The 23141-nt window shown below is 40.1% G+C and overlaps 1 protein-coding gene across 2 annotated transcripts; it reads right to left on the reverse strand.

Moving 5' to 3' along the window:
- Positions 1–485: 485 nt before the first annotated feature.
- On the reverse strand, positions 486–22811 carry gnptab (N-acetylglucosamine-1-phosphate transferase subunits alpha and beta). 2 transcript variants are annotated; one of them, XM_044186060.1, is made up of 21 exons: positions 22531–22811; positions 21824–21909; positions 21330–21449; positions 20882–20932; positions 18889–19091; positions 17325–17389; positions 16974–17108; positions 9840–10001; positions 9478–9657; positions 8882–9052; positions 8547–8670; positions 8247–8462; positions 6546–7612; positions 6264–6463; positions 5958–6177; positions 5716–5829; positions 5429–5514; positions 5232–5330; positions 4951–5118; positions 3771–3861; positions 486–2108 (listed from the first exon to the last, which is right to left on the reverse strand). In XM_044186060.1, exons 1-21 carry the CDS (start codon positions 22690–22692, stop codon positions 2037–2039), a joined length of 3792 nt encoding a protein of 1263 aa, XP_044041995.1. In that variant the 5' UTR covers positions 22693–22811; the 3' UTR covers positions 486–2036. The 2 variants fall into 2 exon arrangements, with proteins under 2 accessions (XP_044041995.1, XP_044041996.1); XM_044186061.1 differs by lacking the exon at positions 22531–22811 and adding an exon at positions 22369–22477.
- Positions 22812–23141: the final 330 nt, after the last annotated feature.

Raw genomic sequence — 23141 nt, forward strand, 5'->3', positions numbered from 1 at the left:
TAAGATGGTGAATATATATACCTGTTTAACCTCAGCATATTAGCATTGTCATTGTGAGCTTGTTAGCATTCTGACGTTAGCATTTAGCTGAAAGTACCCCTGTGCCTAAGTACAACCTCACAGAGCTGCTAGCACGGCTGTAGACTCTTTGTCTTGTTTCTATGAAACATTGGATCATTTTACCTCTTTGGGCATCAAACAACATATTTTAATAAAACCATGTAAGAAGTTTAGAAAACAAATGTCTCTGGTGGAACTGCTAACAATTCAGACATCTGAAATGTCATGTCTATGTAACTATAGTTGTCAAATAAATGTAGGCGAGTCAGTGCAATATCTCCCTCTGAAATATCGTGGAGTAGAAGTATGAAGTAACACAAAATGGAAATACTCAAGTAAAGTACAACTAACTGAAAATTGTACTTAAGTACAGTACTTGAGTAAATGTACTACACTACATTCACATATGACAAAAACAACCAAGATGACCGAACCAAATCATTTATTTCAGTCAGAGGAGCCACTGAACTGATGCAATCTGAGGGAATCCTATTTCCAGATATGTTACTCATCGTCTCGCCTACGTTGCCTGCTGACATCTTAGTGTACATCATATGACTTTTCTGGCAGCCGCCAAATGCTAACAGTATCTAGTAGTCACTTCCACTTTTGTCATAATAAAGAACTTTGCAAAACTGACATTCAGAGAAAAAAGTTGGAACAGTTGACGAGCATTGTCTGAGGCTATGTTTACATTCTGCGGCATTCAAATCAGATGCAACAGTCCCTGGGCTCACTGTCACAATAATACAATCAAAATAAGTTACAGAACATGCTGAGGGGGTCTGAATTTCAGACAGTAGTGAGCCTGCTGAGTCCCACAGGGACACACACACACAGGTGGCTATGAAAGCTATAGTATCTCTTACATGTAGCTCCAGCAATCAATTACATTTGTACAACATTAAGAATCATATTATTCTATATCCCATTCATTCTCATTGTAAATCACTAGATTAGGGCGTAATGTGGCTAGCATTTATAAAGAAGACATTTTAAAAAACCAACAGGAGATAAACAAAAATGTTCAAACAAGCAGGAATGAACAACGAAGGCACTTCAAGTTTTCATGTTTTTAAAGACAACAAAGACATAACCGACAACACATAAATTTATTATTTTATCCATCCTATATGTCCTCCATTTTCTTTAAATTAAGTCATAGCGGTAAAAGGCAAACACAACCACGGCTTGCAAGTACCATTTTTTTTTCAATTAATAATTTTGTCTATAAAATTGTGAAAAATGCCCATCAAATATCTTTTTTTGGTTCGACCAACAGCCAAAACCCCAGATATTCAACTTACAATGATATAACACAGAGAAAAACAGAAAATACTCACATTTAAGAAGCTGGTATCAGCAAATGTTTGGCATTTTTTACTTGAAAAGTGACTCAAACGATGAATCAATTATCAAAATAGTTTCAGATTGTTTTCTGTCAGTCGACTAAATGGATTAATGCTAATCATTTGAGATTTAAATACAACAGTTTGTGGATTTTATGGTAAAACTTGTTTGCCACACACACACACACACACACACACACGAGTCCTGACCTGCTGTTATTAAGTGTTTCACACTTTAACAGCACCATAATCAATGACATGTTGAGGGCAAGATGTGAGGAGGGTGGTAAAAGTGTGGAGGGAGTGTTTGTATAAGTGTGTGTGTTGTACAAAAGTCTCAGATGCCCCCAGTGGAGGGAAATAAGATTTACAGGCTTCTTCTTTCTGGCTGCCATTCCTTACAACGGCCAGCTCCATCCATCATCTTCTGAAAAATGTTTCATCACCATCTCACACGAGTCTCTATCCTCTGTCCGGGCTGATGTAACACAAGCAATGAGGACTTCAGATTCTTGTTTCCAACCAGTATCCCCTGGTCTGAATCCTCTCCTGTCCACTCTACTGAGCAGGAGAGTAAGGGTGGAGGTCTGAGGTGCAGAAAGGAGAGGAGAGGGAAGTCTTCTTCTGTCACACCCGCTCAGGGTTGCTGTCCCTGTTCACTCTGCGTCTGGGGAACAGCTTCCGCTTCAGCAGAATCAGCTGCAGGGAGAGGGGAGAGAGGAAATGGCATAATTAGAAACTGCATGCAGCTAAGGAAAGACAAAAAAGCTTTGTGCTGTTTGTTAGCAAGAGGATGACTGTGATATAGAAGGGTGGGGATGTTTACACTTTAAGCTACAGTTTCGTCATTTTGGGAAATACACTTGGTTTATTCTGGTGGAGCGTTAGATCAATACCACTCTCATATATGTCCGTTAAATATGAAGCTACAACCAGTAGTTAGCTTTGCTAGCATAAAGGCTTGAAAAGGTTAGCTTGGCTCTGTCCAACGATAACAAAATCCACCTACCAGCACCTCTAAAGCTCACTAATTAACACTAATTACCTTGTTTGTTTATTCGGTAAAAAACCCAAGTGTTAAATCGACGTTTTATTGTGTGTTAAATATACCGGATTATTTCTTGACCTCAACCAGGAACTTCCTGGAGGCTACGTTGGTTGCCTGGCAACTGCTCAGAGCAAAGAAATGGTCCGGTCACAGAATACTGTGTAACACTGGCACAAAACCAAACGTGAACTGCCGTTTTTACACCTTTTGTACGGATTAAACAAACGAGATATAAAGTAAAATATTAGTGAGCTTTAGTGGTGCTGGTAGGTGGATTTAGTTACCTTCGGACAGAGCCAGGCTAGCAGTTTCCCCCGGTTTCCAATCTTTATGCTAAGCCGGCTGCTGACTGTAGCTTTGTATTTAACAGACGGAAATGAGTGGTATCGATGTTCTCATCTAACTCTCCACTATAAGCATATTTCCCAAAAAGTTGAATTATTCCTTTCAGATAATCAAGACTTGGTTGCTGAAAAGGACTTTGACACCAATCCCCCTCAGACCTTTTGTAACCCAAGAAAGCAAAGATAATCTTAGAGGCAGGGCAACAGAGTAAAATCACCTCCCTCTGGAGTGAAGACACTTTTGATCTCTCTAATCTAAACTGTACGAAGCTGATTCAAATTTCTCTATCTTTATAACTTGGGCAGCAGGACAGCCTCGCCTGGTGCCAAAAAGAAATCAAAAGTCTGTTTGTGTGTGGTGACAGACACTGGACAAGTCTGACACATTCCTGACACTGGTCCCATGGGTTGCTGTGGGGGAAATTTTCCTAAGGTCACTGCAACTATTAACCTTTCTTTAGGTTAGCTGAGGAGAAACTGGAAACGCCTCAAAACAGCTCAATGTCAATCCTGGGTCGAGTTAGCACTTATTTTAATCTCTTTCCAGTACCAAATTGGAAGAATTTGACAGGAAAGTTGTCCGAGAACACTATCCTGACTTTAAAATTCTTTGCTATAATGTTCTTTAGATGTTCTTACAGCTAGAAATCCCACTTATCTGGTGACAAAGAAGGTTAAAGTAAATACTAAGTACTGTATGATCAAGGTCAACACACACATCCAAGTCTTGCGTTTCACAGAGGACTACTGGGGGTCTTTCATTTCTGTAAAGTCAGGTCCTGGCTCAGCTGGTCAGACTAGCACGACACATGAGACGGATGCACCTCCAAGTGGAATTTCGGTAGCGAAGGCCTGAATCATAGCTCAAGTGTGAATCATGGAAACAGAGAGGTGTGTGAGTGAATGTCCTGTGTGTCTTTATCTGAATGTGTAAATAAAGAGTGTGTGGTCCGAGGTGGACACACTGACCTGTTCGGCGAAGAAGGACATGATAGTGAAGATGACGAGCGTCACGAGGACACAGTGTGTCCAGAACTTCAGCTTGTCCCGATACACTCGCCTGGGAAAAAACACAATTCAGTTACTACATTAGTCTGTCCAACACCAGCAGGTACAGATGCTGAAATAAAATGTATGTTTCCTGATTGGGTGACAGAAATGTCGGGAGGTGGCACGTATCACTGGAGGGGAGGCTAGTTGTGCTCTGATGTAACAAGGAAACATGCAGTATGCAGAGGGTAGCAGGGCAACAGGGTGACACCACCCAACGCTGCCTGTTACCAACTCAAGAGACAGAGGGGGAGGTGGAGAGGCAGGGGAGGAGACGGGAGGCTCAGCTTTGAGATGACCTTGCAAGTATCTTACAGCTAGCAACTGATCTGAAGCGGCTTGGTCTAATTTTAAAGTCTCTATGTGAGGCTGGCATTCTCCAGCTGAAGCCCCCTGGAGCAGGAGCAGGATCCCTGACAAAAACCCTCTAAATACCCCCAAGGGATTCCCACTGCTCCAACCTAGCAACACTCGGTCCCATGTGGTGACAGCCAGAAATTCTTAACTTGATAAATTACCGACTCACATGCAACAAGCACTCTGGTACAGTGCTGGTATGTGTGCTTTTCAACCATTAATAACTATACTGTCTGCAATTGATTTATAAAGCGACAGAAAATTAATGGGCAACAATTTGGATGATTGTTCAAGTCACTCATCAAGCAGAAATGTCAAACATGTGCTTGTTCCACTTTTTGTTTTGCAGGTATTTGGTCATAAATCAAAGTATCGCTAGATGAAAAGTCTTAAATCTTAAGTCTTAAATTTCATGATAACCCATCCAATAGTTGCATTTCACTCAAAAATCATTAATGTCAATCTCATGGTGGCGCTAGAGGAAAAGTCGGGGGATCATCAAAGTCATTAGGATTTATCCTCTAGAAACCCTTAATATCTGTATAAAACTTCTTGACAATCCAACCATTAGATGGGATAAAACTGGACCAAAGTGGTGGATCAACCGACCAACACTGCCATCCCTAGAGCCATGCTGCTAGCATTGCTAATCATTTTGCAGCCTCAACAGCAACTTAGCTAAAACTCTTTCGATGACATATGTGTATAACTGATCAAAACTGATCAAAGCTTTATAACCTACCATTCCTGGAGCTCTTCCATATGCAGGAACCTGTTGCGATACTCTCTGGGCAGTTCAAACTGGGACGGCAGTGGGAACATGGACTCATAGAAGTCTCTCAGCACAGCTTTCACTGTGGCAGCATCCTTATGGCTGTGGTCGATGTTATCATTCAGACAGATGAACTTCCTGTTGGGGATTAGTGAAAATACAGATGTTAGTACAGTTTAACAACCAATATAGTAAAGAGGTAAACTTGGGTAGCACCACATACAGGGGAAAAATTCAAAAGTCATTCCCACCTTGGATTCTTCCTAATGTCATCTAATTGGCCGACCACATGGGACACATTTGTCCGCACCATCTTGAAAGCTATCTCCTCCTCCCCCATGATCTCAAACCTGTCCAACAGAGGACATGTTAGCAGCAGCAACTTAGCAGGGAGAATATCTGAATTTTAACACATTGTCAAACTGACTAATGGTACTTAAAATCTTACTTGTACTTATTCTGGTCTCTGAAGGCTTTGTGGATACGTTCTGTGATGGGCTTGCAGTGGAGGATGAGGCCTTTTGTGACAGGAGGCTGTGGATTAAAAAAAAATACACAATATCAGTCAAATAATATATCTTACAGAACAAAGAAAGTCATAAAAACTCCTTCCCAGAGGTCTTACAAAAATGTATAATATGCAATGGATCCAAGTGTATTAGCAAGAAACATGCAATACAATATCAATTTAGGGTTTTCTCTTTTTCCAAACCATTTACTTCAAGTACGACTCACCATGCTGGGGTCATAGTAGGCTTCCTGAGTTGGGTTCATCAGGTGGAGCTGAGTCAGGTTAGTCGGGAGAGTCTTAGAGCAGTTTATCAACATCTGCTCCAGGCCTGTCAGGTCCTAGAAAATGCAACAAAGAAACATTACACACAAGTACATCAAAAGCACAAGAATTCTTGGAAATTATTATCTGACAAGTCTCAAAGCCTCATGTTAGGTAGAGAAGATATATCAAAACCAGGACCGACCTGGAGGCTGAGTGGCAGCTCGTGGATCCTTGTGGCGAGTGTTCGAATCTCCCGGTCGGACAGGACGCCTGAGTGGTCGGTGTCGATCTCGTCAAACACCTCGGACACATTGAGCTGCTGCTGAGCACTCATCAGGAAGTAGAAGTATGAAAAGGCGAACTGCATGTCCTCCGGGTGACGAACACGATGGAGTGATGTCTTGTCAAACTCCTCTGGGAATCTGAAGAAAACAGCGCAGAGCAGTTTAAGATGTTGCCTCTTCAGGAATACCTAAAAATCGTATCAAAAAATCTGTAACACACTCACGTGTCCTGCAGCTCCTGCATGATGAGACGGTCGATCATGTGAGGCATGTGTGCAGGGACTTTGCGGGACGTGAATCCAAACTGGCCGTTGAGCAGCTTGTTGACATAGCGCAGTGAGTCAGCAAAAGTGTCCTGCAGCCTTCTGCCAGTGGCGGCACCATCGGTCTTGTACGACAATTCTCTCAGCAGACGCTCCTCTTCCTGTAGAGTCAACACAAAGAAATAATATTTAAAGAAATCAAAATGCTTAGCTAGAAAAGTGGAAGTTGTAGGCCCTACTTACCTCAATCAGATCCTGGAAGTATTTCCTCCTCTCCCATGGCAGGAAGCCTCTATCTGAGGAGGTGAAGTGTTGGAGTCTCCTCCCTACTGGAGCTCCTCCTGCAGCGTTGGCTTGCTCTGCCTGACTCTCGGCGCTCTTGATTTTTGAAATGCTGCTTAGCAGTTTGGAAGTCATAGGCCTCTCAATCACAGCATTCAGATTATAATGTTTGGGAGTTACATAATCTTTCTTATGCTTCTCATCAATTTGGACTGGGATAAGAGGAGTGACAGGTTTTTCCTGCACAGCCACGTCTTTCTTGGACATTTCTTCTTTTGAGTTTTGACTTTTCTGAATGATATTTCCAGTTTTATCTTTCATGGGTGGTTTTCCTTCCAACTGCTCTCCCTCCAAGTCTTTATAGGGCTTTCCCTGGACTTTGGCTGCTGGATGTGAATCAATGACCTGCTGCTTTTGAGCCAGTGTCCTGTAAGGTTTTAGAAGTTCTGCCTTTGTGAGGTTATAACCCTTCATGGTTATGTCACCTATCAGAAGCTTCTCCTCCAGCTTTTGCAGCTCACTGCGCACAGGAGCTGGTAGAAGAGACACATTCAGTGCGGGAACTTCTATGACAACCTGAGGTTCACCAGGCTGCCTCTTCTGGATCTTAGGACCCCGTTTGTCCTCAGGAACGTCTGAGAACGGGAACGCTGGCTCTGGAGTCGGAGTCGGCCTTGGCTCTTTGCTGGTGTCTTTGCTCGCAGCCTGGGACACGTTAGCCTGAGGTACCTTGCGGGTGTCGACAGCTACACTGAAGCTCATTGTGAACTCTGTGTCGTCTTCTCTCTGGAAAGTAAGATTGTACTGGACCTGGGTGCCGTTGTGGCCAGGATGGAGCAGCAGGTGAATGGTTTTCCACTTGTTGGCGACGGAGGTGTGGCGAACTACCGGGTTGTCACTGACATGGGCCTCAGAGACTCTACGAGCTAGTCTGTGGAAGCTGAAATACGGCCTGATTTCACCTACTGGGAGGGTGTACAGGGTCTGATTCCTCAGCAGGGTCACACGGTGCAGCTCGCCAAAGTGCTCTACAGCAGAAATGAATACATACATATACATATGTAAATACACATTATACATTTTTGTTGTTAGCAACAAATCCCAGGACAAGACCAAAACCAAAAATCCAATAGTACATCGCTGAATACTTTCCAACTTCCCTACCCTGTCTGTGGCTCTCAGCCCCAAGCCCATTTTTTCCTACTGAAGACATGAATCTTTAAAAAGGAGTCAAAAATATATCATTTCTTTTCTAAAAAAGGCAGTGTAATCCCCTCTGGGCACTGTAGGTTTTAGCATTTTTAAAGTTACTAAAAAAGGAGTAAACATTGCATTTGTTGAGGACTATTTTCAGCTGTGGTGCTCATTTGGTGCTCTAGTGAGCATTTACAGCAACAGGACTACGTATGTGTGATTGAGTCAAAATAAACTACAGTGTCCATGTTCATGGTAATGAAGGAATATGTCACCCAGTGTAACTGTGTATCATGTTTTGGCTACACACACTATACTTTTTAGTAGGATCAATTAATTGTTGGTTTTAGTCTTTTCATGGGATTTGTTAATATTATTGACAATAATACAAATATAACACATTAAGTTACTGTTATAAAGCAACTGTGGCTAGAAAATAAATAGTATAGTATGAATTTTCATTCTCACCTTGGCCACAGTCTCCCACATCAAAACCACAGGAGAGTACATTGCAGGCTTGGTCACAGAACTTGTCTGCCAGCCAGGAATTGGCACAGCCTTGATTACAGTACGAAGTCCCCCCAAGACCTCCTAGACCACCTGCAAACTGCCACACCTGTCCACCAGCTCCACCGGGCCCGCCACCACCAACCCCAGCTGCAAACCGACTGTTACCCGCTGCACCTGTCAGAGAAAGGGAATAACATATTAGCAAGAATGAAATAACTTGGCTTATTTATACAGTGGAGATGATAGTGATCTCTTTACCGAGGCAGTCTCCTCCATCCCAGTCACAGGCAGAGTTGTTGCAGGCTTTGTCGCAGTACCCATCTTTGATCCAAGATCCAGGGCAGCCCTCAGCGCAGTTGGGGACAGGCCAGGTGAGATACACCTGCAGGGAAGTGAGGAAAGAAAAGATTAAAGGCCCATTTGTAGTGAGAGAAAAGCCGTCTGATTGATTAGGCTCACATTTAACATGTTTTTACTTTAAAAAGATATTCATGAAACAGTCGTAACATACTGTACATTGTATTAAACCAGCAGAGTGCAGCACAAAATTTCAAAATGAACTCCTGGTAAGCATTGTGATGTTACATTCACACCTTCTGTCCTTTCGAGTGGCTGTAGAAGTCGTCCGGCCAGACGTCCTTGCCAAACATCACGTCATCATTGAGGTAAATGAACTTTTGGGAGAGCCCTGGGATGCGGTGGATGTGGGTCTCTATGGCAGGAGAGCTGAAAGTGGGAAGATGGCTATGGTTCTGGAAGATATCCTGGAAGTCAAAGAAAAACATATTTACATACATATAATGATAAGCTAAACACAACACACAACAACTGATATAAAGCATAGTTTCTGTGATGAGTATGTGTGCCTCGAAAAGAGACTTTAGGAAATTAGTTAGCTGATTTGACTGTATGAAACATAGAAATTGTGCTCAAATCAAATCAGAATTGTCAGTGCTAAATACATTTTTAAAAGCTCTTTAATATAAACATAACATGTACAATTTAACCATAAATTTTTAGCAAAGGTGTTCAGGTCAGGTTCTTTCCAATATGACAAAAATACATACATTAGGAACAAGTTCTGTAATTGCTTCTATTTTTTTTTAAGACATTACATGGGGTTAGGAGTCAGTAAAAATAGGCTGACCCCTAGTAAAGAGTGTGAGAGAGGTTGAGTCTTAAATTTTACCTGATGTGTAACAACTGTAACTCTGGGGTTATCCAGGTTGAGCCAGGAGGGAATCTGCCCGTTAGTGACGATGAATATGTGTCGCACCCAGGGGGCGTGTTTCTCCACAGAGCGCAGTGAATAGCGGAGCTCCTCGTTGTCCTCGAATCGGCTGGCTGAAACATCTTCATCCTGTTTGGACTGGAGAGGAAAAACAGAAAAGAAAGGAGTGAACAATAAATATTTAGACTGTATCTCAGGGGATATTATTCCTCATAATTAACAGCTAACAGGGTTTCCAACATATCAGTTCTAAAATCAATAAACATTTCTTAAATATGCATATTTTAATAGTGATGATAGACAGGGAGGACCAGTCGTACCTGTGAGATGGCGGTGAGGTCCCAGAACAAGTAGCCAGGGCTGATGGTTAACTCTTTTCCATCCAAGGTCAGGTTCTTTTTAGCCTGCTGGGTCAGATCGGTGAAATCTTGTGGGGTTTTCAGGTGGAGCAGGGCAATGCTGGCCTCAGAGTACAACTCAAACTGAGGGACAAATAAACATATCAACAGTAAGGCATTAATTGCTTGAAAGAGTACTCCAGTCATTTAAAATTGCAGTTGGTAGACGTATTAGAGAAAGACTAAATAAAAAAATGGCCCAAACTGATGCAGAAGTGGATATCCTGACTGTATGGGTCAAGCTCCAAACACACTGAATCCTACAATTCCCATAATGCAAGTCAATACCATCTTTTGTTAGACACTGCCTTTGGTGAACCTCTGACTTTTCCTCTAGTGCCACCAGCAGGTTGACATTTGTGGTTGAGACGAAATAGCGAAATAGCTGCAAGATTATTGACATTCATCAACCTCAGCTGTACTTTGTGTTTAGTGCTAATTAGCGGATGTTAGCATGCTAACATGCTAAACTAAGACGATTGATCCATTGTGAGCATGCTAGCGCACTAATGTTAGCATTTAGCTCAAAGCACCAATGTACAGCTCACAGGGCTGCTATGGCTGTAGACTCTTATTCTTGATATTAGTTTACAATGCAGAAGAATAACAAGCTCACATGTGTTTCAGCTAATGCCATCCTCAGGCAAATGAGAATTTCTATTTCATTAAATAGTAATTTCTCAGAGTTGAAGTCACATGTTCAGCAACATGTTTCGCCACAGTGCAAGGCTCGTGACAGAAACATTCAGTCTATCATTGGGACAAGAAGATTTATGAAAGATTGGGAATGAAAATGACAAGACGCAAGGTGACCTCTGACCCTGCAGCTATAGAGGTCAAATCAAAGCAGCTATGATGCTTCTGTGGAGGCATCGGCTGGCTGCTGCAGCCTCGAGTCAAGACGAGAAGAGTGCGTGTGTGTGTTTGTGTCTGTGTTTAAAGAGGTGAGAGTTTGGAAAGTTCTGTGATGTCATCTTCTCCATGCGGTAACATGGACCTGGCTGTCCGTGTGATCTCAGGACAGCTATGTGAGGCATCGGAGGACTCTGTGTGTGTGTGTGTGTGTGTGTGTGATGCATGTGAGAGAGATTCCCCTGGCCTTGTCCCACCTCCCTCATCTCTCAAACTGTAAACTTCCCAGGAAAAGACTCACCCTGTCTCACTCCATCACCCAAAACTGAACCCAAACATCTCACATAAACTCGTGTTCTGCCTCGACTTATTCGTTTTTCTCTGCTCTGGTTTTTAGGTGAGGAGGATTAGCTGTGTCTTATAAACCCAGCAGGGATCAGCCAGGAGACAGCAAGCCCCGGATCATCTTTATTATAGGTCTCTTTATAGTCCTGATAATGCTCTAACACACGCACACAAAGCAGAGGTGTTTGATGGCCTCCCACAGGCACAAGCCCACACACAAACCTTGCACATAAACCTGATTATTTACTAGGTCACAATGAAAATTAAAGTTGAAATAATTTTACTAGTCCTGAAAGAATTAGTTGATCAACCTTTTTTCTCGACCAGTAACATTTTTTTTTTTTTAAATAAAAATCGATTAATCATTTATCATTTAAATGCCAAACATTTTCTCATTCTAACTTCTGTTGAAGAAATCCTTCAAGTCCAGTTCAGAAGTTTGCTGTAGTGGTGCGAGTTCATTGAAGCATGCCGGCACACTGGTGAACCTACAGGCACAGAGCGGATCTGAGCCGGTGAGCTGACCCAAGCAAATGAAAAGGAAGCACAGAAAACCAAAGCAGTGTTTAGGCAGTATGTAAGTAATAGTGATCAAAGGGTAAGGGAAGGCAGTGATCAGATAGAAACCATTCAGACTTACAGGGGGCAAACAGTTTATAGGATCAAAGGGTCAAATTAGAAGGACAAGATCAAAGGGCCAAACCAGGCTAGACGTTGCTCTCAGACTTGATCACTTGATTATCAGATGTCACATGATTAGCAAGTCTGCGCTGTCCAAATGTGTGTTTCTTCATCACTTCTCAAATGTGAGGATTTGCGGCTTTGTTCTGTTTTATATCATTGTAAACTGAATATTTTTGGGTTTTGGACTTTTGGTTGGACAAAACAACAGTTTGAGGACCTTCACCCTTGGCTCTGGGACATTTTGTAGTCTAAGTCAAGGGTCTCAAACTGCCGGCCTGGGGTCAAGATCCAGCCTGCAAGACAGTTTCTTAACATCTGGCAAGAAAATTAATTTTATATTTTTCCAGTTTCCTTTTCTTTGAATGCAGTTTTCTAGCTAGGCTGCAAAATCTGAGCACAAAAACTGGCCGTTTTTCTCCATTTCAATGTAACTTTTGAAAGAACAAATAACACATCCTTCCTCTTACAAATGAAAGCAATGAATTCACAAGCAAACACACAGCTGCACAACTCGCTTTCAGGGGTTTTGTTGCTACAGCCTTCCTTGATCTGGTATGGCCAATAGCTTATGGGCCAATGTTGCTAATGTTACAAACTTTAGGCAAGTATTGCTGTAGAATGACTTATGACTCTTCTCCACTTGTGCTACAGTTACAGTACTGTAGGTTTTTGCATTAAGCATCATCACATAATTGTCACTTTTGGCCTCTGTTCATCAAAAGTTAAAAGGCCCTGCTTTAACATTTAGCCACTTATCAACATTAACACTTTAGCTATGATCAACAGCACTCTGTTTGACACACTTGACACCTGACAGCAATAATATAATTTTTTTGTGAAGTTTATTGGGACTGCTTCCTGTTTAATTTGGAAGCAGAATTATGGAGCAGTATGCTAGGCATGAGGGAGAGAAGAGAGTGAAATTTATTTATGTTATGTTGTCCTCCAGGCACCAGCTAAAGTTATTCCTCACCACAGTATTAACATGTCCCATTTGAGTTATACTCCATTGAGTTGATTCTCTGGGTAAACCAAATAACCATGTGGTGAGTGACTGAGATGCTGTAGTGGCGTGAGGCTGCTATTCACTGTGCCTTTGACCAATTCAACAAAATGAAATATAAAATATCTGAAGTGTTGTTTTTATCTTGCATACTTTCAAAATTGGTCTTGAAATAATAATAATCTAGTTTTCTGTTGACAGAAGTCTGTGATATGAGTGTGACAACCATAAAATAGTACTTCTTTCTTGTTGAATTGGCCTGGTCCCACTTATCTGAATCAGAGAAAACACATCCGATTTGTTCAGCGATTCAAATTTCAGTGAAACGAAATGGCAATTCAGTCTCATTATTATGCTGATATTGAGGATTTTAATAAGACAAACTAATGTCAAACTTACTTGGACACAGATTTAATGATCTAAAGCAGATGGTGCTTGACAAGATCATTTTTTTAGTATGACATTCTTGAATTGTTGAATTGCTGTTTTTGCAGTGCAACTTCTGTGTGGAACAAGTTCAAGGCTGCCGGCAGACTTTTAAAGGCCCTGTGAAGGGAGAAAACACTGCTGGGATTATTTTTGAGGTGTTATGTAAAGAAAAGATTCTTGGAGAGCGGTTATTTCACATTTTCCCTTAAGCAGTCAGAAAATTATCTACTAATTGAACTCCTTTTTCTAGCGCACTTGACTGAGCCGAAACAATTAGTCAATTAAGCAATCAGTTGATTTTTTTTAAGCAAAAATGTGGTCACTGGTTCCAGCTTCTCAAATGTGAATAGATGCTGCTTTTTGTCTTACATGTTAGTAAACTGAATTTCTTTGGCTTTCAGACTATTTCTGACATAAAATGGACTGCACGTTTAATCAGTTAATCTAAAAAATAAATAGCAGATAACTGATTTTTTTTTTACATATATTTATATTTTTTTGAAACATATCATTATGCTGAATGTACAGAGGTTTTATAACTCATTTCATCACGTATGCAGAGGCCAAGTTAAACGATGACCTGCATATTTTCACTCGAACGTGTACAAAATTTTACTGTAGTTTTCCTTATAACTGTGACATATGTGAGAAAATGCACTGCCTACCTGCACATACACTTTAACATTTTAATACTCATGCTACATATTTGTAAAAATTTGTACCTTTATAATTCTTATTTTTACTCTTATTCTAATTATTATTCTTTATTGCACGTTAGCGTTTTTAACACAGCCTCAAGAGTATAGCACTGCACATACTGTATGAGAAATAAAAACCGTTGAATCTTGATTCATAGTGAAACCATAAAACCAAAACCATAAAAATACACGCTAATATAAACACATCAGCAGGCTTGTACACAAACACTGGCAGCAGACTAGACAGGCAACAGCACGGGCAGATGATTGAGGTTGTGGGGCAGCTTTCATCACCATAGCACTCGGTCTAACACCAGCTATAAATACCGGCTGTCTCTCACTGCTGAACCTCTCCCTCCACACTATGCACATCATCCCTCTTTCACAGAATCGGCCAGGCGACACCAGGAAACACCTTGAAATCCAAACTGTGCATTGTGTGGTGGCCCGTGTGCCTAGAATCCCTCAAGCGTTAAACGCCAAACACACACACACTTTCCATCCTCTTTCCTGGACTCTGTGTCCCAGTATCATCTCTACTCCTACCCTCCAATTTAACCCTGCAGCTCCCCTTCCAGCTTGTTCCACTTATAAAGGATAAAAACAGGACTCCAAACAGGTAAAGCCAGACATAAATAAACATGCATGAGATGACTGGGTGTGTCCAGGAGTGCAGGGAAGGTCAGTAAAATCCGTGTGACCTTTCAGCGTGCTGGCTGGTGCCGCGCCACTCCAAACAGTTGTTCTAATGTTAACCCCCGCACCGCTAGCTAAGGTTACAGCCCAAATGCCGCTGGTTATTATCACATGACCTATCCGGCTGCACCGCGGCAAACTTAGAGACAAATGCAGGGAATGATGGGACAACTGGGTGTGATGATGATATGTAGGTTAAACACTGTTAACCTACAAATCATCACATACAAAGTTACAGTGATTTTGACTCTGCTGAGGTTCACAGAATCTGCTTCTTCACCTGTTTGTGCTCACAGACAGTTGTACATTTGTGACTATTATATACAGTATTATTATGTACAGTATATTATTGTAAAAGTTTCCAATATTGCCATTAATTCTATATGGAATTAAGTTAAGACCCATTTTAAAAAACTGTGCAGATTGTGTAAAAGTATAATTTTTGGAAGAAATAAAGAAATGCATTGTTGATTATGAGCCCTATGTGATAGTATACTTACTGGGTATGTTTCCTGGTGTACAGCTTAAGGAATCAAGGAAAAAAAGACGGTATATTTTTGTTTTCTCCAAGTCAAACATTGCAACAAATTGCATTGTTCTGGGAAAGACTACAATAACTAACTCTCTAGTGGTTAAAAGGATTATCAAGCCTCCTTTTTATGGAAAATGAAAATGAAACCCCAAAAACCTTGAAAAGATGTTAGGATCATTCAAAAACTAACCGCATGGAGGATTCCCCTACACAAGAACTGTATCTGTTTTAGAATACAAAGAAATTACTTAAGTAAGATATGAATAAACTGTGCACCTTTAGGATTTATTCATTTTTTAATAATTATTTTATTCAGTTATATTTTTATGCATTTTGCTGCTGACCTTTTTTATAAAAAAATTCTTATATATATTTATTTATATTTATATTATATGTTGACAAATTTAAATTGTTCATTTGGTTCTGACCTGCAGGCCAAAATACAAAGATGTTCAGTTTACTCTTCTAGAAGACTAAGAAAACCAGCCAGTTTTCAGATTTGAGATGCTGGAACAAGTAAATTTGGGGATTTTTTGCTTGATTGATTAATTGACTAATTGTGTCACAGTAATGGGAGTTTTTTAAGACTTTGACTTTAGGGCAATTCATTTTAAGGATTGTTCAGGCTTCTGAAGACCACTGATACTGTAAAGTTTTTGTGTAACACCTCTGTTTTGTATTTAGTATATACAAAGGCAGTTACAAAAGATGTTATCTAATCTGTCATGTGAGTATATTATCGGAAGACGGGACAAACAGTTGACTCATGCCCGTCCTGCCTGTCTGCTGGTGTGACAGGGTCACTCAGCTCCAGGCTGCACTGTTTTGTTTTGTTTGATTATTTCAGAGTAATCCATGCTCGTTAGTGGCATTCCTCCCTCTCAAAATATAAAGCAGAGTTCTTATTAGAGAAAATTATTAGATACACAAGCTGCCAGCCGCCGAGCTAAAACGGAGGCCCTTTATCCGCATCACAACATAACTGTTTAAAATAGAAAAGGCCTGTATTTAGCAGGACAGTACAACCTCCTCTCCAAGGAGGATTTGACATTTGTGCTTATGCTGCTATGATGTATTAAAAGATCTTAAATCTGTGCACACACAAATATACAGTATATGTCTGTAGTAAATAATGATGTAGCAACATCCTTCAGCACTGTGATAGGACACTGTGAGAGTGACATCTGGTGGCAAAGTCAGTTATGTTGAAGCTGCCTTTTACCTCGTCACTGACACTACTGTCTACTGCACATTCATCGAGTGTGACGCTCTGCCACCTGTTGTTTTGAAACTGAAATATCCTCCTTATCAGACACCTAAATGTAGTGGATTTTCAACATTTTTTCCAGGTTGAATTTTTGGAAAAATGCATCAAAAGAGATCTTTATTTGATAATATTACGAACCAACAAGAAAAAGGTTGGTAGTGTCTAACAATGTATTCTTATCTATTCTAGTATTTAACCAAAATGCAGTAATAAAGACATAGTAAATAAGAACAAAATAATTATTTCAAAATAAAAGTATCCCAAAGACACAATGGATGAATTTTGTAGATGTTAACAAATACAAAAAGGAGATTCATATGATGAAAATCTACTGTGTTTCAGAAAATTACAGTACCTCGGAATAAAAATAAGCAGCTAGTTGCCACAGTTCCCGCCAACAACTTATTTTGCATCTTTCTTTCCTTTTCCGCTTAATAAAAACACATCTCATTGGCACCACACCACCACCAGGATTATAATAAAACTTGATCGGGACATCCCCAGTAGTGAATAAAATTTAGTAAGTAATAGTAAAAAATGTCTGTTTTACCTGTTTGATCTTATTAGTTATGACAGAGGGCAGTTTGACTCTCAGTTGCTCTGTTTCCTTAAAGGATGCTGGGAAGCCGCTCAGATAGGCCAGGGACTGCATGCGGATCAGGCCCGGAGCCTCTTTATCTGTCGTCTGCAAAACACACATGAAAGACATTAATTTCAGTGTTCCATAAAGACACCTTCTGATGTTTAATTACCTCGATCTGTCATCATAAAAATGATCGAGGGCTGTGTAATTTACATGTACAAAGAGGATAGGATGATATGTTGAGGATATATGTCAAATCACATAGTTTCAAACAGTTCAACATGCATTTAACAGTTAGTATAAAAGTTATAAACTCACCAGGTAACATCTGAACACAGAGAATTTCTGGTCTTCATTAGACACATCTGTATAGGCTTTATCAGCTGTAAAAACGATGAATAAATAGTGAGAAAAACAAAATCTTCAAAATCTATAAAGATATAGTTTCACACACACACACACACACAGTATATAAAATGGCAGTAGAGTGAAGGCACATTTCAAATGGAAAACCAGACTGACAACAGAAACTGTGGGTGTACTAAAGGAATGAGTAACCCTTTGTCAACAATAACCTTGAGACAACAAACCATTAAGTTGTGTCAATGGCAGCAGATCACTTGAGCAGTTACAACTTCCAGCTGTGAATGATTATCAATGTATTAACTCTCATAACTCCCCTCTATCAATGTTGCACATGAATATGCACTCCTGGTCGCCTTGCCTGCTTAAATATGATTATCAAAAACCAAGAGCTCAACTGTGCAGGTGGAAATCCCCTGATCCATCTACCCACCATCCTTAGATTAGAGACATATTCTACTTTGTTTGCTGTCCAAAACTGACAAACTCCCATGCCATATTTTGCATTTCTAATTCTTTAGCCTTTTATTTTTGTATACTCCACTATCTATAGACATAATTAAAAAAAATATTTGCCATGTACCTGTGACTTTATATTTCTCCTTTGTTTGTGTGTGTATTTGGCTTGTTTCTTTTCTGCCATCCTTTTTTCTTTTATCTGTTCTGTTTCAGATATATTTAAAATCTGTTTTGAAGCTCAAAATGCCACTTGTTATCTATTATCTGTTTGGAAATTAAATTAAAAAAAATTTTAAATAGAAAAAAAGGCCTCTAATAGGGCATGATTGAGACAGAAAAGTAGCATCAAATTAGTTCATCCATAATACTGAAGTTCTGAAAACCAACATCAGATGGCTTAGAGTCACCAATAAAATTCAAACAATAATGAGTTGGTCTTTATGATCTGGGCAAAATGTTCCTATTAGTCACCTTCCTGGTGTAGGTGTTATTCAGCATGTCGCATCTAAAAAAAACTGTGATATACCACTGGGTTACAAAGTCTGAACAAACTGAACATAAACCCACATGATGCATCTCGAAAAGCCACAGTGTTGCAGTGCAGTTGAGCAGGTAAATGCTGTGGAGGGTATGTCTGCACAATGTTCTACTGATGCTGCACATATTGTCATTTTAAAAAGGTTATTTATGTGTGTCATACTTGATGCTTTAAATGCTGGTGAAGCAGAAATATAAAAAGGTGCTTTGTTTGCTGACGAAATAGCTTAACTGGCCATACATTCAGCTTATCGGTTATATTGTATTTATCTGGTAACTCTGTGGTTCAAAATAGTCCAGAAGTCTAATGCCTATCTTAAGGTTTTAAAAAGAAAAATATGTATGTAATAATTGATAATAAAATGTTATGTATGGCTGTGAGTATAGGACATTTTAGATCATTAAAATTGTTAACATTGCTAACAAGGTTCAGTATTAAGCAGCACAAAATAAATTTTGCCCTCATTTGTTGTTAGAAATTGCCTCCCACAAGTGTTTCTGAATTCTTTTGTGTGTTTTGTACCGGCAGCCTGCGAATGGAAGACAACCACAGAGGCGGTGGTGGACGGGTGGAAGGGTTTGTTCATCAGCAGCAGCTCTTTGGCAGCGGAGAAGGAGGGAGAGAGTGTCGGCAGCTCTTTGAGTGTAATGTTGGCTGGCAGAGCGGGGTCAAGGGCCAGCATGGGCGCTATGATGCAGTGGGACAGCAGGCATTCTGGCTTAACACTAAAAAACAAAAAATAAATACTTTACTCAATGTATATTCACCTTGTATTCTCACTCAGATGACCACTTCCTCTAACTTTGTGGTTTTGGACTCACAAATACTCATACACATGCATGATATTAGTCAAGTTCACAAGTTCCAACAGCTTCCTTTGTGGTATTGTTGCATCAAGTCTCTTTGTGTGTTTGTGATTAAAACTCACAGACGGGTTGATAATCTTGACAGAAAGGAGGAGGGAGAGGGTGCCTATTTCTCCATCTAACATTATGGTGGTGAACGCAGGATATACCTACCCTGAAGTCGAATCTTCATTGTGGTTCAGCATGTTTTGTTAAGTTTAAGATTCACATCACCTCCAAAGTTTTACTCAGTGCAAAATGACTTCTTCACTTTGTTACCTTTGTCTTTCAAGCCACTACGTGCAGTTAAATTTGTGAAATTTAGATTTTCTTGTTTCTTCATATCCCATTGCTTTTACTTCCTGGAAAGCATGCTGCACGTGAAGGCATTTATAAAAACCTCCAAACCATAATACAATCAATTATTAACAATGATTACCACTGGTTTAAACTTGAATTATATATATATATCTCTCTTTTATACCTCAACTTCCTGTTTCAACATCAAATTCAGTGTTCTCACAAGGCTGTTTCATTGTGACTTTAACAGTCATTTCCTTGTGTTTTGAAAGTCCTACCAGTCTGAGAATGACCTCAAAAAACATACTCAAAATAAGAGGCTATCCTTTATTTGGTACACTTGTAAAATCGAATGCAAGCCAATACAACAGCTAAGCCATAACTTCTACCTTTACAAAGATAATAATGTTCAGTTTTGATTGACACAGTCAAGAGAGGTAATAATTTACCTACATGTTTATTATTGAGGTTGTCGTTTGCAGTGGTGTTGAACTGGACTGCATTATACTGAGAGGTGCTTCTAATGTTTTGCCCCTCCCACTTACAAACATGAGGGGGGAAGAATATTAGAAACACATCTCAATATAAAAGCAGTCCAGTTCAACACAGCTTCTAACTACACTCTGACCTCAATAACAAACATAAAGTTGAATTAACACCTCTCAAAAACTGGCCATTATAAGCTTTGTAAAGGCTAGAATATGTGGCAGAGCTGGATTGCATTAAATTGTATAGGTGTACCTAATAAAGTGGCCATGGAGTGTACAGTATATACAATGAGACGATATAGATCTTGCAACACCTTTTATACAGTGATAGATATCCCTTTCATATCTCTTGCTGTATTAGGCCTTTGTGGCCGATGATGCAAATCAATACGCATGAAATCTTTATGAAAATATTGGATTTACATTTGATTATTGTCAGGAATTTTGTTTTCTGAAATAACCAAAATGAGACACTCCATGTAGTAATTTTATCTAGAAAGAGTTTCTCAGTTTCTTTTCTGGAAAACTAACTATATCACAATATTTAAACTCAGTTGCCTGTTTATTGGGTACACTTTGCTAAAACTAATGCAGTCTAATGCAATAGTCCTGCAATAAATCCTCCCTTCATGAAGGTTTTAATGTTCAGTTTTTGTTGAAACAGTTTCAAAGAGGTGTTAATTCAACTTTATGATAATTTTAGAGGATGTAGGTTGTGGTGCTATTTAAATGTATTGCATTATACAGTGAGGTGTTCCTGATATCAGTCTTTATGTATCAAAACTAAAATTACACATACCATGATAGAGGATTTTATCCATATTGCCCACCTCTTCTGAAGTATGTGCTCTAACTTTGTGACCTACATATCTTCAGACTCACCTGTCTTTTGGCACCTCAGTTGTCTCACTTGCATTTTTTCCGAGGCGTTCTCTATGTGCAACAAAACAGTGAATTCATGTTATTTTCATCATATACTACTTAGAGTAACAACACTGCACAGCACTGCATTGTTTGCAGAGGTCAGTAGAAGCCAGTAAACAGAATTACTGCACCATTTTCATGTTTATTTTTCATTCTAACAGATGAGAGAAGAAGAAAAGTTCAGAGACTAATCAAACATTTCTCCTCAGTGTTATTCTAACCTTTGATCTAAGATTCCCTCTTCCTCTGGGGCAATGTCTGAACAAGCCAATCAGAGTGAAAATGATAATGCTACAGCTCAAGCTTGTATGCTAATTCTGACTATATTCAGGTGAAAAACTGAAGGCACTTGAGCATGTCTGCACTCTGACCACATACTGACCACACACTTTCTGCAGAAAAATACCTCAGAGCTCTTTGTTCCTCTTCCAGTTGCTCCTTGACCGCCTTCAGTTCCTTCAGCAGAGCCGTGTCTGTGCCGTTCACCCATGTGTACACCACATCAATGGGCATGGGCAGACAGAGCCTGCAAAAAGAAACACTCATATCACTAAAGACAAGTCCTCAAACTGCAAAGCCGTGACCCTGTTTCCCTCCCCAGCGCACCCTTTCCTCTAGCGAGTCTGGATTAGTTTGTATTCATGCATGGTTACACCTTTCAGATTTCTCTCAAGTGAAGGGTACAAACAGTCTTGTGTGGCATGAAGGAAGGTTTCTGCAGTGGGCTAAGGGTTTCCACACTTTTTCACATTAAAATGTGTGAATGTGAAGATTTTTTACTTCTGAACTCCACCCAAGAACATTTTGCACTTGTTACGGTAAGTGCAGAGATTAAAAATTGCTGTATACAGTAATTCATGTCTAAATGAGGGAGTGACACAATAGTGAAATTTTGCTCACCTGCTTTGGAATGATTTTCCACCCACATTGTCTCTGTAGGAGTCAAACAGCACATGATACTGGTCCCGACTCCACTCCACCACCACCTGTATGGAGAGGACAAGTAGTTGCTTATGTTGCTATATCCCAAATATCACACACAGCCAAGGCAAGACCCACACCAAACCACACTCAAAAACAGGGAAGTTTCTGTGTTCACTATGTGCACAGGTAGATACCCTGTACAATAAGACTTTCTGAATATTTTAGGGATCTCTAGGAACAGCTCTTCAGTTTAACAACCATTCAAATACCACAACAAAAATATATTAGAATAAAATCCAGACTTCTTTAAAAGCTATACGTGATATTCACAAATCGTCCTCAACAAAAATGGTTAACTTAAAACGCGGAGGGCTGTCAGCAAGCCATGGGAGTAAATTCTTAAAGAAATTTGAGACTTTAAATACGTAAGTGATTTATTATTATGCCGAATTAGCATGAACACCATAACGATTCAAAAAACGTCTCAATCTAAAAATCTAAAGATACGTAGGTTTACTGACAAGCTAGATCACTTTAAACAGCCGACTTTTTTAGTGGAATCTGGTGAGACAGTGCCTCAACACTACAGAACGAGGCTGTACTGGACACAGCTGTCGAGACGTTGGCTAAACAAAACTAGCTGCCAATAAGTGACTGTAGTTAAGCAAATAAAAGAACCTCACTTCTCCAAACTGAAAGGCGGAAACTATCATGAGTACGAGCCCCCCAAAGCAGAGGTAGAGCCCGTATCGGTGGGACAGACATGTGTACGTCTGCCTCTGTAACAGCTTGAGCACCGAGTTGACGACTACCATGGTTCTCCTTGGCGAAGCATACCGCTGCATTCATTCAAAAAACGCAGGTTAACGCACTAGACAAAGAAAGTAAACATCACAAGCGACCCGAATCTGTCAGCTGACCACCAACCAGACTGTATGACACATGACAACCATACATTTCACGCTTCTTCGGCGGTGGTGACGCCGCTGTCGCCACGCTGCTTCTTCGCCTCGGACTCGTTGTCGCCCTCTGGTGGAGGGGAGCAGGCTCCGTGATGCATTCAGGGTCTGAAAGTGCGGGCCTACTGGGCACAAGTGATGGGAACGACGGCTCTTTGAAGGGAGTCAGCTCTTCATTTCGTACCACTTCTGCTGGCCACTGCCTAAGTTACATTCTTATTTGTTGTTATAACTAATAACTATCCTGGGTATATAACAAAAATAACACCCTACTAATGAAATAGTATGGTTAATGAATAATTAACTCTATACAGACACAGTGTATTTCAATTTAA

Source organism: Siniperca chuatsi, linkage group LG23 (assembly GCF_020085105.1).
Source record: "Siniperca chuatsi isolate FFG_IHB_CAS linkage group LG23, ASM2008510v1, whole genome shotgun sequence".
In the NCBI taxonomy this organism is placed as follows: Eukaryota; Metazoa; Chordata; class Actinopteri; order Centrarchiformes; family Sinipercidae; genus Siniperca; species Siniperca chuatsi.